Raw genomic sequence first — 15,688 nt, 5'->3', positions numbered from 1 at the left:
TAAGTGGAGCTGATAAAATGGACAATGAGCGTAGAAACAAGGAGGTGGTCATAATGTTATGCCTGATGGGTGTAGATCAGGAATTCACATGTAAAAAAAATGTTTATTATAAGTGGATATATTTTGCTGTTGACGTTTAGGCACTGTTGAGATTTTTAATGAGGCCCTTTCAGTGGTGGAGTTTGACACCCCTGCTGTATTGCAGCACGTCAAGAGTTAACAACACCAGCAGTCCCGCGCATTGCATTGTGGGAGCGCGGATGCTTCACAATGGCGGCGAAACCAAAGCGCTGTAAAGTTTTGATGTTGAGTTTGATCTGTGCGGCGCTGCTCTCGGTCAGCGCACTGACCACAGCCTCGGACTTAACATGGGACGAAAGCGGATACGTGCTGTACTGTCCGTGCATGGGTAAAGACAACGAGTTTAGCGAAATGAAAGCAGTGACACGAAACTGAAGTCAGCTTCTTATTCGAATCCCTCCGTTCCACCTTAAATGGTGCAGGAGTTACATTCTGGCTCCTCAGACGCCGGTAACACTGCTGCGCTGTTTAAGGTGGGACGGGGAAATTCGAAGAAGAAGCTTCGTAAAAACCCGAAAGACAAGTGACGGATTAAACACCTGCAGGTCTGAAAGTCTGCTGCTGTTTGAGATGCTCTTTCTCTCCTCTCCACAGACGAGGCTGATAGGCTGAGTGCGGGTTAAAGTATTTGTGGTTACTGTCGTTTCGCCGTAGATCAGTTTGGAAGCCAGGCAAACCGTTGCTTTGGTCACTGGCCGTTGTAAACAGTTGTTGTTGTTTGTTGTTAACTGATATCCTTGTAACTATGGAGTTAAATCAGTGTCACCAGAACCTGAACCTGAACTCGTGACGCTGAACCTTTTTCAGGTTGTAAAATTCAGGCGGTAAAATTCAAAAAGCAAAATTGGTAAAATACAGGTCCAGAAGTTCAGGTTGTAGGATTCAGGTGGTAAAAATCAGGGGGGTGTTCCACACAGCAAGATTTCTCAGTTAGCCAGATAACTTAGACCCAAAGATGAGGACTGTCCAATGGGAATGTCCCTCAGCTCTGTTCCTATTGGACAGGCTTGACTTTGGACATAAGTTATCTGGCTAAACTGAGAAATCCTGCTTTGTGGAACACCCCCCAGATCTGGAAATTCAGGTGGTAAAATTCAGGTTTGGAAATTCAGTTGGTAAAATTCAAGTTGCAAAATTCAGGTGGTAAAATTCAAGTCGCAGAATTCAGGTGGTAAATTCAGGTCCAGAAATCCAGGTGGTAAAATTCAGGTCCAGAGATTTAGGTGGTAAAATTCAGGTCCAGAGATTTAGGTGGTAAAATTCAGGTCCAGAAATTCAATTGGTAAAATTCAAGTAGCAAAATTCAGGTGGTGAAATTCAGGTCCGGAAATCCAGGTGGTAAAATTCAGGTCCGGAAATTCAGGCGGTAAAGATCAGGTAGAGAGATTCAGGTGGTAAAATTCAGGTCCGGAAATTCAATTGGTAAAATTCAGGTCCAGAAATTCAATTGGTAAAATTCAGGTCCGGAAATCCAGGTGGTAAAATTCAGGTCCAGAGATTCAGGTGGTAAAATTCAGGTCCGGAAATTCAGGCGGTAAAGATCAGGTAGAGAGATTCAGGTGGTAAAATTCATGTCCAGAAATTCAATTGGTAAAATTCAGGTTGCAAAATTCAGGTCAAGAGATTCAGGTGGTAAAATTCAGGTTCGGAAATTCAGGGAAACTTCCGGGTTACTCAGGAAGAGCAAACAAGCGTAGATGTAAACAAGCGGCCTGTACTAAGTGACAAGAAGCCACTCCCAAAGATGTTTAGTGATTGGCCAGATGAGTTCGATTACATCCACGCTTGTTTGCTCTTCCCGAGTACCCCAGATGTTTCCCTGGATTTCTCAGCCCAAATTTTACCACCTCAGTTTCCAGGCCTGAATTTTTCAGCCTGTATTTTGCAACCTGAAAAAGCATCACGAGTTCAGGTTCAGGTTCTGGTGACGCTGATTTAACTCCATATGTAACGCAGTTCGTCTTTCATCGCAGGTCGCTTTGGAAACCAGGTGGACCACTTTCTCGGCTCGCTGGCCTTTGCCAAAGCGCTGAACCGGACACTGGCGGTGCCCCCCTGGATTATTTACCGGCATCACGCGCCCCCGTACACGAATGTAAGTAGCATCATGCGTCTCTATGATAATTGTATCACACTGTGTGCCAAGATGGAGGTGTTCAACAACACACTCCTGGTCCTGAGAATCTACCACCCTGAAAACTTCAAATCCAGTATACTCTGATGTTCAGATGCCCCTGAAGGCCTTAATCAGGTGTGTTAGGTTAGGGTTGGAGCAAAACTCTGCAGCGGGGCAGATCCCCAGGACCAGGACTGGTCAACCCCACCCGGAAACATACAGACAGCAAAAGCAAACATTTTGCAGCAAACACCAGCGTCCAAATGTTTGCAGTTGTCTTAAAGGGGCTGGCAAATTAATTGTAATTATTAAAATATTAAAATCTTGGTTATCCTAAATATATCCGACTTAATTGGGAACAATCTGATGTCCTAATTCTAATTCGAATGGAGTTAAAGGCTAGAAAAGCTCAACTTCTGAACCTGATCAGGACTATGTGGGTGTCTTAGATCTCATTGTGAATGAGTGGCATAGCTATGGTAACATAAACTACCTCAGGGCAGCAGTTTTTTGTGCAAGCTTTTATTTTCTGGCAGAAGTTGGGCTTAAAATCTGTGTGAGGCATCAGGTTAAGGCAGTACCTTGAGTGACCACAGTCACTGAGGTGTTAAGGGTTAGAGGCCAATTACAAGTCGGAATTTGGCTAATCATCCAAACGCTGTTAGAATTTGCTGAACTGTGGCCAGTTAGCTATAATAGACAGCAAATCATTTAGGCAGCTTCAGAATTTGTCCACTAATTTCGACCAACTTGTCAGGTAACAAATTATGCAGAAAAGTAGATGACAATATTGTCTTCCAGTGTAGTCCCACCAACCCAAATCTACCTGAAGCAACACAAAAATTGAAAATTAAATTGAAAACATTCTTTATTTGGCAGTCGGTAGTACATTCATGCAGGATAGCACAAGTTGACTGCCTCTGTAATGCCCAGAGTTACAGCTGATAAGCTAAGTGTATTAATCGTGTCGGAATTCTCATTTCCAGACTACCCTATTAAAACCCCAGTATCCTTAACTAGCCTCATGCTTCTTCAATCCACTTTGGGTTTATGGTGTTAATTTGACCCTCAGACAGAAAAGGTTGTGTCTGTAATGTTCATACTCTCCAGCTTGTTTGCTTGCCTGACTGCTGGAGAAGTTTATCCCCATGTAGTTAACAGTTTTCCTATCCACCTGCGACAGGTGCACATCCCCTACAGTGAGTATTTCAAGCTTGAGCCGCTTAAGCAGTACCACCGTGTGGTGAGCCTGGAGGATTTCATGGCCCATCTGGCCCCTGCACACTGGCCCCTGGGCCAGAGGACCGCCTACTGCTTTGAGTCTGCTGTTCAAAGGAGTACGGACAAGAAGAGCTGCCCAATGAAGGTGTGTGAGAGGATTTGGTGGGCGTTGCTGAGGCCTGTTGAAGAGCAGCTGTGTTAGATTGTCAGTTACACACTGCACTCTGGTTTTACTCTGTTGTACAAAAAGCACATAAACACACACCGATCAGGCATAACATTGTTTCTGCGCTCATTGTCCATTTTATCAGCTCCACTTACTATATAGGTGCACTTTGTAGTTCTACAGTTACAGACTGTAGTCCATCTGTTTCTCTGCATACTTTGTTAGCCCCCTTTTACCCTGTTCTTCAGTGGTCAGGACCCCCATGGACCCTCACAGAACAGGTACTATTTGGGTGGTGGATCATTCTCAGCACTGCAGTAACACTGACGTGGTGGTGGTGTGTTAGTGTGTGTTGTGCTGGTCCGAGTGGATCAGACACAGCAGTGCTGCTGGAGTTTTTAAGCACTGTGTCCACTCACTGTCCACTCTATTAGACACTCCTACCTTGTCAGTCCACCTTGTAGATGTAAGGTCAGAGACAATAGCTCATCTGTTGCTGTACAGTTTGTGTTGGTCATCCTGTAGTGCTTCATCAGTGGTCACAGGACGCTGTTGGCTGGATATTTTTGGTTGGTGGACTATTCTCAGTCCAGCAGCACTGCTGTGTCTGATCCACTCAGACCAGCACAACACACACTAACACACCACCACATCAGTGTTACTGCAGTGCTGAGAATGATCCACCACCCAAATAGTACCTGCTCTGTGAGGGTCCATGGGGGTCCTGACTACTGAAGAACAGGGTAAAAGGGGGCTAACAAAGTATGCAGAGAAACAGATGGACTACAGTCTGTAACTGTAGAACTACAAAGTGCACCTATATAGTAAGTGGAGCTGATAAAATGGACAATGAGCGTAGAAACAAGGAGGTGGTCATAATGTTATGCCTGATCAGTGTACGTTGCTTCTGTTTTACTTCCTCTAGCCTACTGTAAACATGGTTTCTCACCTGTTACTATTAGTGTATTAGGCACAGATATTGTGCAGATTGTTTAAAACGGGCAACGAATTGTCTGCATTGGTGAAGGAAAGGCTTGGATTTGCTATAATTACGTATTTGTTTCCAATAATGTAATTGTATGCGAATATAGAAAACTCGTTCCAGTTACACTTGTGTTGAATAGGATCTGGAGTCGTCTCTGAATGTGGTTTGAGTGATCTGCTCATAATCTGGCTTCTCAGGTGGTCAAGTTAAATCCAAATTAGGGCTGGGCAATTAATCGAAAAGTAATCAAAACCGAGATTCAGAACCTCTAACTGACGAGATTCAGAACCTCTAACCAGTCTGCGACGTGGAAGCTAAGGCTATGTTCACACAGCAGGTAAAAGTGGCCCAAATCTGATTTTCTCACCAAATCCTATTTTTTTTTAGTTTGGCTGTTCACATTATCATTTAAATGTGATCTGTATGAGACATCAGTCTGAACAGGTCAGCTCCTAAACTGACCCGCGTGCACAAAAAAACAGAGCTTTACCTCATCCAGAGGTAAACAGTCATGACTATGAATGAACGCCAGTCGCTCCCAGAGGATCAGCTTCATCTTCACCAGCATCGCAGGAGCCATCATGAAGCTTCACTGACTGACAGCTGAGCTCATCACCCAGAATGTGTTCGAGCCGTAAAAAGGGCGCGGTCACTTCTTTGGTTCGCGTCCTTGAATTCTCTAAACTTCAGACTTTTAACTGTTCTTTGACGCTGCAGCCTCGTTCTCCTGCGGCCGCGTTCGGACATTTCTTTGAAAATCCCTTTGAACAAGGAGGGTTTTGGATAAGTCTCTTCTAATTTTTGTACAGAAATATCACCCCAGATGTTTATTAGGTCTCAGCAGCGCGAAATTATGACGAACGCCGAGTTGGATTGATGTAAAAGCCACATGAATTCCGATCTGGCCGTTGAGACGATTTGCATTAGGATATGCAGAGCATATGTACAGTACAAACCTTGTCAGTGAACTATGAGAGCAAAAAACTAACAAAAACAAAATAATCGTTCATTAATCATAATCGAAGTAAAATGTTCAATTAATCGTGATATTAATTTGAGGTCATATCGCCCAGCACTAATCCAAATGTGAACTGATGAACAAAAATGCATGTCAATACAAGGTGTAAATAACCTCGAGGCGTAAGATAATAGATACCTAGGCCCTGTTTACAGTTGGCATTAACATCTGAGCACCACAACCGGATCATCATCTAATCGTGACACAGCACATTTACAGTTGCCCCTTTCAGATTTACATTTTAAATGAGGCTGGTGGTGCAGGAGCCTCCACGAGCTGCTCTGGATTTAATGTTTCATAAAACATTTTGCAGTTGTGGTGCAGAGCATTCTGAACACATTCCAATCATGCAGTTACTTGTCTTTAAGTGTGTATAAAGACAATTACATTTATGGCATTTGGCAGACGCTCTTATCCAGAGCGACTTACAATTTGATTTCATTTTACACAGGTAGGTGAAGGTAGTGTTAGGAGTCTTGCCCAATGACTCCTACAGGTATAGTGTAGGGTGCTTGTCCAGGCAGGGGATTGAACCCCAGTCTACAGCGTAGAAGGTAGAGGTGATGCCCACTACATTATACCAACCACATCCAGATACTGGACACATTTTATTACCAAGTGTAAACTGCACGCTAGACACTTCATGAGCATTCATGAGCTCCAGCATTGAGGATTGATGTTATAGTTATTTCTTTGAGGTTTTATTGTTTTTATGAGTGCTTGATTTAATGCAGGCTTTTGATAGCACTTTTAGTGCAACACTGCCATCTGCAGGCACTTTAGGTGAATGACATGCTGAAACTGATTATTCTGATTCTTTGGATGCAGGATGGAAATCCATTTGGTCCATTCTGGGACCACGTTGGAGTGGATTTTGACCATTCCGTTCCGTTTGGTGGCCTGTCTTTCAGCTCTTACTACATACCACACTGGATAAAAAGGTACGACTGTGTTGAGGCTTAATAATAATATTGATGATGAGTAATGATTGTCTGCAGTGAAGCGAAAGCTGTTATTTCACCTTGAGTGACCAGTCAAGCAAAATTGAATATTGCTCATTGAGCAAATAACTGATTATTAAGGATGTAAATCTCTTTATACACAATAATTAAAAATTGGGAATGAGTCATCATGAAATGTCAAATTTTAAAATTTCAACTAATTTTGTAATATTCCAAGTTATTTACATGATAGCAGCACCAAATGTATTTTCAATTAATGTAAAATTAGTCTAATAGTATATTTAACACTAGTGTGCAAATTTATTTGGGCAAAAAAAATAAAAAAAAAAATACACGCATACTAAGGCTGACTTTACACAGTGAAGCTTTCATGCAACTTCAGTTCCTCCTCCTAAAGTTAATTTGCAACTTGCTGGAAACTCACATCTTCTGCCATTGTTTCAATGTTGTGAATCAAGTTTCATGAAACAGCTGATCAAAGCATAAGGACCTGTCACATGATCAGCATAATTCCTTATAATTTCTGTCATCTGATCAATGGGCATTCATTTGAGGTTGGTAGTTTTTCTTTTTGTCAGTTTTCTGAGCCAAAGCTAATGTTTCTATAACCATCTAGCTTAACTAACAGCCATTTAAATGACAGCTTGCTCCAGTGTTTATTTCTCTTTGTTGGTCAGCTGTTATCATAATATGCTTATTTAGATTATTCATTTTCTTCTTTCTGGATTTCACCAAATTTTATACAGAGTGGAAGTTATTTTGGGATCTAAGAGATGAAAATGATTGCAGAGGCAGAGAGTCTGTCCTTGATGAACATAGCGTTTCTAGGAACAGATGAACGAGACATCAAATACAACCATAATGGCAGCTTAAACAGTAATTTTTAAAGGTATAACATACAGAACACTTTAAAACAGTCAGATATACCGATCAGACATAACATTATGACCACCTCCTTGTGTCTACGCTCGTTGTCCATTTTATCACTGACGTGGTGGTGGTGGTGTGTTAGTGTGTGTTGTGCTGGTCTGAGTGGATCAGACACAGCAGTGCTGCTAAAGTTTTTAAACACTCACTGTCCACTCTATTAGACACTCCTACCTTGTCAGTCCACCTTGGAGATGTAAAGTCAGAGACGATAGCTCATCTGCTGCTGCACAGTTTGTGTTGGTCATCCTCTAGTCCTTCATCAGTGGTCACAGGACGCTGTTGGCTGGATATTTTTGGTTGGTGGACTATTCTCAGTCCAGCAGTGACACTGAGGTGTTTAAAAACTCCAGCAGCACTGCTGTGTCTGATCCACTCAGACCAGCACAACACACACTAACACACCACCACCACGTCAGTGTTACTGCAGTGCTGAGAATGATCCACCACCCAAATAGTACCTGCTCTGTGAGGGTCCATGGGGGTCCTGACCACTGAGGAACAGGGTAAAAGGGGGCTAACAAAGTATGCAGAGAAACAGATGGACTACAGTCTGTAACTGTAGAACTACAAAGTGCACCTATATAGTAAGTGGAGCTGATAAAATGGACAATGAGCGTAGAAACAAGGAGGTGGTCATGTTATGCCTGACCGGTGTATATAGTAAGTTAGGTAGACTACAAATATGCAAATATAAGTTGCAGGTGACTGTATATAGAGAAAATGATATATCAGAAAATACAAGCTGCTAATTTGCCTGACTAGTGGAGTAATCAAATGCGTTGCATGCAACTTTCTTTGTTTTTGAATTGCTTTGTGCAAGTTGCTCTCAAGTTGCACAGAGGTTTGGTTGCATGCTACTCACAACATGCATCTAGTTGCTTGAAGGTTTCACCATGTAAAACCAGCCTAACATTCAAAATCAATGCAGGTGAAATGCCACCCTTAGGCTACATTTCCACACCCTCACTGATGTTAAAACTCACTCGGATACAAATTGAATTCATCTGACCTCTCGCCCCCTTCCTGGTGTCTCAGGTTTCCCCCAGCGGAGCACCCTGTGCTGGCAATGCCTGGAGCCCCAGCACAGTTCCCTGTGCTGGAGGAGCATATTAGCCTGCAGCGCTATGTGGTATGGGCTGACATGATTGTGGAGGATGGAGAAAAACACATCAGCACTCTGCTCCCTAGACCTTACGTTGGCATCCACCTCCGGATCGGATCAGACTGGGTGAGTGATGTGTGACTGGGACAAAATGCTTCCAGTAAAGTTGCATTGTATAACCATTTGTGTAAACTTGTCGTCCGATATGAACATTAAACTGATGGACTGGCAAAAAGTCAAATTTGTACAATTGTCCCCTTCAACTTACCCCAAATGTAATGGACAAAAGAGTGTAATGTAGCTAAAAATGGAGGTAGCAACCATCTTATATAAACACATATATATATATATATATATATATATATATATATATATATATATATATATATATAAATATATATATATATATATATACACATGTATGTATATATATATATGAATGTGTATAAAATATACACTGATCAGGCATGACAGAGCAGGCACTATTTGGGTGGTGGATGTGTGGTGGTGTGTTAGTGTGTGTTGCGCTGGTCTGAGTGGATCAGACACAGCAGTGCTGCTGGAGTTTTTAAACACCTCAGTGTCACTGCTGGACTGAAAATAGTCCACCAACCAAAAATATCCAGCCAACAGTGTCCTGTGGGCAGCGTCCTGTGACCACTGATGAAGGACTAGAGGATGGCCAACACAAACTGTGCAGCAGCAGATGAGCTATCGTCTCTGACTTTACATCTACAAGGTGGACTGACAAGGCAGGAGTGTCTAATAGAGTGGACAGTGAGTGGACACAGTGTTTAAAAACTCCAGCAGCACAGCAGTGTCTGATCCACTCGGACCAGCACACCACACACTAATGTATGTGTGTGTGTATGTGTGTTCAAATTTATTTAAATATGGGGAATTTTGGATGTTACGTTTATTATATCTTAATTTCTGATGTCGTACAGTTTTCTCGGTCATTATGAAATCCTCTACAACTCCATCATTCTGGACACATTTAAAACAGCTTACAGCTTCCTGCTAATTATTTGAAAGCTATGAAGCTACACAGGACTAACATTAACAGGACTAACATCCTAAATTAATTTTGCACACTTTTCTGAAACCATATTTGTTTTACATTGTGTAAAAAACACAACTGATTCCAAACCTTTGAACAGTTGGGTGCTTCAAATGTAATTTCCTTTCCATATGTCCTGTAGCAAAACGCCTGTAAGTTGCTGCAGTCGGGCGATGCCGGCCCTCACTTCATGGCCTCACCGCAGTGTGTGGGTTACGACCGGCAGACGGCGCTGCCTCTCACCTTCACCATGTGTCTGCCTGACCTGGCAGAGATCCTGCGTGCCGTCAAGCTCTGGGTTAAAAAGACAAAGGCTCAGTCTGTTTACATCGCCACCGACTCTGAGTCCCACAGTACTGACATTGAGAAAGCCTTCAAAGGAAAGGTGACTGAGCCTGATGAGATGACTAGTGTATAACAGCAAAATGTTGCTTATACTAGTAGATAGTATGTGATATTTGTGCTCAAGATCTCTATGGGCTTAAATGTAAGCCACTATTTTATTATTTTTTGCTGTTGCTTTTAGGAGATTAGCTGTAAAAGCACCACCACCTTAGATCTGTTCACTCTGAATACATCCCAGTATCTGTTTAGAGTGATTGAGTTATTGATTTAGATGTTTTTGTTACATGGTACAGTTGTTTTATTGACGTATGTAATTGTTAATGTCGTTGATTAATCTATATGTAGCTCTAGCTTTGACTTCATCTCTTTTTCTGTTCTTCTTTTTTCTCCCATCACAGGTCAAGGTGGTCAGTCTTCGCCCGGACGTGGCTCAGCTTGACCTGTACATCCTTGGCCAGGCTGACCACTTCATAGGGAACTGTGTCTCATCCTTTTCAGCCTTTGTGAAGAGGGAAAGAGACATGCATGGCAGGCCCTCGTCCTTCTTTGGGATGGACTATCCCGGCAAAAAGAAAAAAGATGAGCTTTAGACGGAGCCTTGAACTGATTTTTGTTTTTGGCTGTGAAAACTGAAGTGTGTGGAAATCTCAGGTGATTGTTTTGTGTTTACAGAAGAGAAAGTTGCTGCAGTTTTTTAAGGAAGTTGATTTAGTGTTTAATCAGCGTAGAAAGCACAAGAAGTTTGGGATAACAGGATGAATTGTTCGACAAAACGGTTCTGAAACAGATTTCCACTCCAGATTTCCTCTCTCTCACTCTCACTCTCTCTCTCATTTCTTCTCCTCTAACAGAAAGAATACAAAATATGAAATAAGCAAGAGATCAGTGGTGGGCAAAGTGGGCAATTCCAATATGGCAGTAAAGAGAAGCTAAACCTACGTTATCTGAGTTGCCAGTTTATTACACACACCTAGGCTTTTTCCGCACAGCAGGTAAAAGTGGCCCAAATCCGATCTTTTTCTTCATATGTGACACAAATGTGTGTCTGTGTGTCAGTGTGAACAGCAAAAAACGTATTGAATCTGACATTTTCAATTCCGATTTGAGACGCTTTCATATGTGGTACTGAAATCTGATCCGTATCCGATATGCGACTTTTACGTCAATCCAACTCCACATTAGTCATAATTTTGCGCTGCTGAGACTCCATAAACATTTAGGCTGATGTTGCTGTATCAAAAAGTTAGAAGGCACTTATCACAACTGCTTTGCGTTCAAAGAGATTTCGATGGAAATGGTTGCAGCATCAAATAACAGTTAAAAGTCTGAAAGTAAAGTTTAAAGAATCCGAGGAAGTGAACCAAAGAAGCGACCGCGCCCTTTTTACGGCTCGAACACATTCTGGGTGATGAGCCCAGCTGTCAGTCAGTGAAGCTTCATGATGGCTCCTGTGATGCTGGTGAAGATGAAGCTGATCCTCCGGGAGCGACTGGCGTTCATTGGCAGTCGTGATTGTTTACCTCTGGATGAGCCGTGAAGCAGCGTGACGCTCTGTTCTTTTGTGCATGTGGGTCAGTTTAGGAGCTGATCTGTTCAGACTGATGTCACATTCAGATCACATTTAAAATATAATGTGAACAGCCAAATAAAAAAATCAGATTTGGGCCACTTTTACCTGCTGTGTGAACGTAGCCCTACACTACTGTTCAAATAGTCTGAAATCACTTGAATTAAATTAATCATATTTGTTATACACAATACAGCACAGATTTAAGTATTGTATGTATTAAAACCATTTTTATCCATTTATCTCCAAAAAATTATTTTTCTTTTTTTAAGTCCAAACTTTTGAACAGCAGAGTATCTTGCATCTACATTTATTGGCCATTTTACCAGGTACACCTGTCATATAGATACACTTTGTAGGTTTACAGTTTATCAGCTTCTCTCTATCCTGTCCATCATTGGTAAGAGACCACCATAGGACCACTGCTGACCAAAGTCTGTTGGGGTGGTGGTCTGTTCTCAGTGCAGCAGTGACCCTGACATGGTAGTGGTGTGTTAGAGGACGTTGGTATAAGCGTATTAGGTGCAGCAGTAGTTGTGAACAAACATCTACCATATAGATGCACTTTGTATCTGATGGAATTACGAATGAGCTTAGATACATGTTAGGTAGTGTATAGAGTTTCCAGTATTCTACCTAAATCATCATGCTGATATACTCAGTGGTTGCAAGGTCTACAGTACAAATGTAGCCATTTTTTGCCATCCAAAATAATTGGTGAACCTACATGTAGTTTCTGAACGTGTTATGTATCTATGTAATGTTCATAGTGGTAAAATAGTGGTAAATCTGCGAAAGTATGCCCTTTTCTGGGAACTACTTTGCCTACAACAGCCTCCATGCATCTCTTTAGAAATTAGTTTTAGGCCTAATTGTATCTCAAAACAATCGTAAAGCACTGTATCAGATATCAGGCTGGATATTCATAGCTAGTTCAAGGAGTAGCTTGATGTGAGGTAGATTTTAGATAAATCAATTGCCTTGGAGGTCTGGTTCCTATCACCACCACTGTGAACAATTCTGACTTGCATTTCACATCAAACCAGTCTGAACGACTTCACAGTTTTGTTACGCTGAAATTGCCAAGTCAGTGCAAAATGGCAACTTTACACCGATCAGGCATAACATTATGACATACTTTGTTAGCCCCCCTTTACCCTGTTCTTCAGTGGTCAGGACCCCAGTGGACCCTCACAGAGCAGGTACTATTTGGGTGGTGGTGTGTTGTGCTGGTACGAGTGGATCAGACACAGCAGTGCTGCTGGAGTTTTTAAACACTGTGTCCACTCACTGTCCACTCTATTAGACACTCCTACCTCGTCAGTCCACCTTGTAGATGTAAAGTCAGAGACGATAGCTCATCTGCTGCTGCACAGTTTGTGTTGGTCATCCTCTAGTCCTTCATCAGTGGTCACAGGACGCTGCCCACAGGACGCTGTTGGCTGGATATATTTGGTTGGTGGACTATTCTCTGTCCAGCTGTGACACTGAGGTGTTTAAAAACTCCAGCAGCACTGCTGTGTCTGATCCACTCAGACCAGCACAACACACACTAACACACCACCACCACGTCAGTGTTACTGCAGTGCTGAGAATGATCCACCACCCAAATAGTTCCTGCTCTGTGAGGGTCCATGGGGGTCCTGACCACTGAAGAACAGGGTAAAAGGGGGCTAACAAAGTATGCAGAGAAACAGATGGACTACAGTCTGTAACTGTAGAACTACAAAGTGCACCTATATAGTAAGTGGAGCTGATAAAATGGACAATGAGCGTAGAGGTGGTCATAATGTTATGCCTGATCGGTGTATATGTAAACCACAACGGACATTCTCGCAAAGAGTACATAGGTTATATTTTGCTTTTAGCATGCCAGATGAATTAGCAGGAGCTCAAATGTCTCCTCCACTGAGTTATGAGTCCACAGTGGAGGCAAAGGCTCTGGTCCTCTTTCTTAGCTCTGGCCTTCGAGACACAATCTAACATTGTAGATGAGTCCACAGCCTTTTCTGATTAATAGGCTATGTAGCTTTAGTAAAATGCAAAGGTAGCAGTTGGGAGCAAGAGTTGTGTGATTATCCTTACAGATGGAAAGTGATTCCTCTTAGGGGTGCAGTAAATGATCCTGTGGGTGCTAATTATAGTGGAGTTGGGGGCCAGAATTAGTCCGTTGGTTTGTGTTGAAATGAACTTGCACGCTGCAGGAAAGGTTGTTAGGCACTCATAACCTTAAAAGTGCAGAGCAGGTTGAGCTGGTCCAGTTACGCTTCATATTTTTATTTCAGTCATGGACTGTCTACATGACAAAGTTGCTGTATTCTGTTTATTTTGTAATAACATGAGGTATTAACACTACTACAACATGCAGCCTGAGTTCAGGCATCTTCAAACACATCATTCCACATATTGTATTTTCAAGAAAAGAGTACTAATCTTCACTCTTCTGTCTTTTTGTTCTGGTAATGATGCATGGATAGAGTGTCAGATGGCAGAGATGCCATTAGCATATTACAGCAGTACATCCTGCTGTCTGTTTTCAATACTAGGTTTGTTTGTTCAAGGAGCAGTGTATTCATAGATTACCTACAAACTCTCTGTATTCAGTATTACAGAATTACAATAATAGATCCGATTTCATGTAATTCTGGCTTCATGTGTCCTGATTTCTAATTCGAATATCATAGAGAGTCAGAAATACAGGGTGATTCAAAAAGATTCATCCTATTTCAAAATGATTTGTTTCACTTGTAAATCATTACAGATCAATGCAGTGAACTGTAAATGGTTTAAATGAGCATAAAGTTTATTATGTAATTGTACAAGGTCTCAGTATGAACCTCCTCCAGCTGTACGGACGACATCAACACCATAGTCAAATTCATCCTATACTCGATCGAGCATGCTGGGTGTCGCTGCACTCACGGCTCTTTCAGTGCGATTTCGGAGATCATCCAGTGTTGTGGAACCAACGACGAACGCTCTGAGCTGTTGGAGGTTCACTGCCCACGAAAATCACGCTGCACAGTTATGACGGATTCACTCTTATTGAAGTGGAGAACGCAGAACGCTTTCTGCTCAGGGGTCTCATCTCCTCTCAGACTGAAGGGAGCCATCTTCCACTGACAGTCAGAAACTCTATGACCCCCTCTTTCAATTGGATTGTGATTGGTTCCTAGGTGCCTCACGGTTGTAAAAATATGGAGCTTTGAAATCAGATGAATCTTTTTGAATCACCCTCTTTAAACATCAGTGAGGAAGATCTAGTGCTCTGTGGCAGCATCATGATTGGACCTCCTAAGGCAACTCCAGCTGCCTTATTCCACATGTGTCTGGCTGCGGTCCTCGCAGGCCAAAACACAGCAGACTTCAGCACACTGCCTCATTAAACTCACCTGATTTAGCTCATCAGCTAGTTAGCAAGGCCTACATGAGCTGAATTCAGAGTGTTAGATGAGGGTAAACTCTAATCTCTGCAGCTCTTTGGCCTGGAAGTTTCCCAGTTTTACATGCCTGCTGTGCTAAACTGAAGAAGGAAACCCACTTTTTTGAGAAAAATAATTAAATTCTTACCCACTGAAAACAATTTTCTGCTTTGTTAAATGTAAAGAATGACACTGCAATCATTTTGGAGATATATACCTATATATAAATACAAGCACGCATAAGCAATAATGACTGCCTGCAAAGTCAGATTTTAGCCATGTGGTTCTTCAATCACTGAGTGTGTTTATTTGCACTTGATAATCTGATGACTGCAGAAAATCTGGTTTTGTCAGTAATCTGATCAACGTTTACATGCACTTGATTAATCAGATAATGGGGAAACTCCAGGTCTACATGAGTCAGACAGGAATCGGATTTCTGCTTTGCAACCAGCCAATAAACTCACAGAAGAAGACGTGATGTAAACGTAACGTAAAACTCAAACTTCATTCTGCTCCTTCTTCTTTTTTAATATTTACATGACCATTTGAATAGTCAGAAAAGTCTAGTCTGAATTTACATGACTTTTATTAATTAGAGTTTGATGTAGAATGTGAACATTGGAAAGTGTTACTATAAAAATTATGGATGTATGATATCAGAATCTCATCAGTATCGGCAGATAATTTTAAAAAATTTACATATTTCAAAC

The 15,688-nt window shown here is 41.9% G+C and overlaps 1 protein-coding gene across 1 annotated transcript; it reads left to right on the top strand.

Annotated features, from left to right (window-relative positions):
- The first annotated feature begins 253 nt into the window (after positions 1–253).
- Positions 254–11,396, top strand: pofut1 (protein O-fucosyltransferase 1). The gene is made up of 7 exons (XM_036591989.1): positions 254–409; positions 2,055–2,176; positions 3,381–3,563; positions 6,416–6,528; positions 8,515–8,707; positions 9,784–10,026; positions 10,385–11,396. Exons 1-7 carry the CDS (start codon positions 271–273, stop codon positions 10,574–10,576), a joined length of 1,185 nt encoding a protein of 394 aa, XP_036447882.1. The 5' UTR covers positions 254–270; the 3' UTR covers positions 10,577–11,396.
- Positions 11,397–15,688: the final 4,292 nt, after the last annotated feature.

This window comes from Colossoma macropomum, unplaced genomic scaffold (assembly GCF_904425465.1).
Source record: "Colossoma macropomum unplaced genomic scaffold, Colossoma_macropomum, whole genome shotgun sequence".
Taxonomy (NCBI): Eukaryota; Metazoa; Chordata; class Actinopteri; order Characiformes; family Serrasalmidae; genus Colossoma; species Colossoma macropomum.
This window is presented reverse-complemented; position numbering and strand designations above follow the sequence as displayed.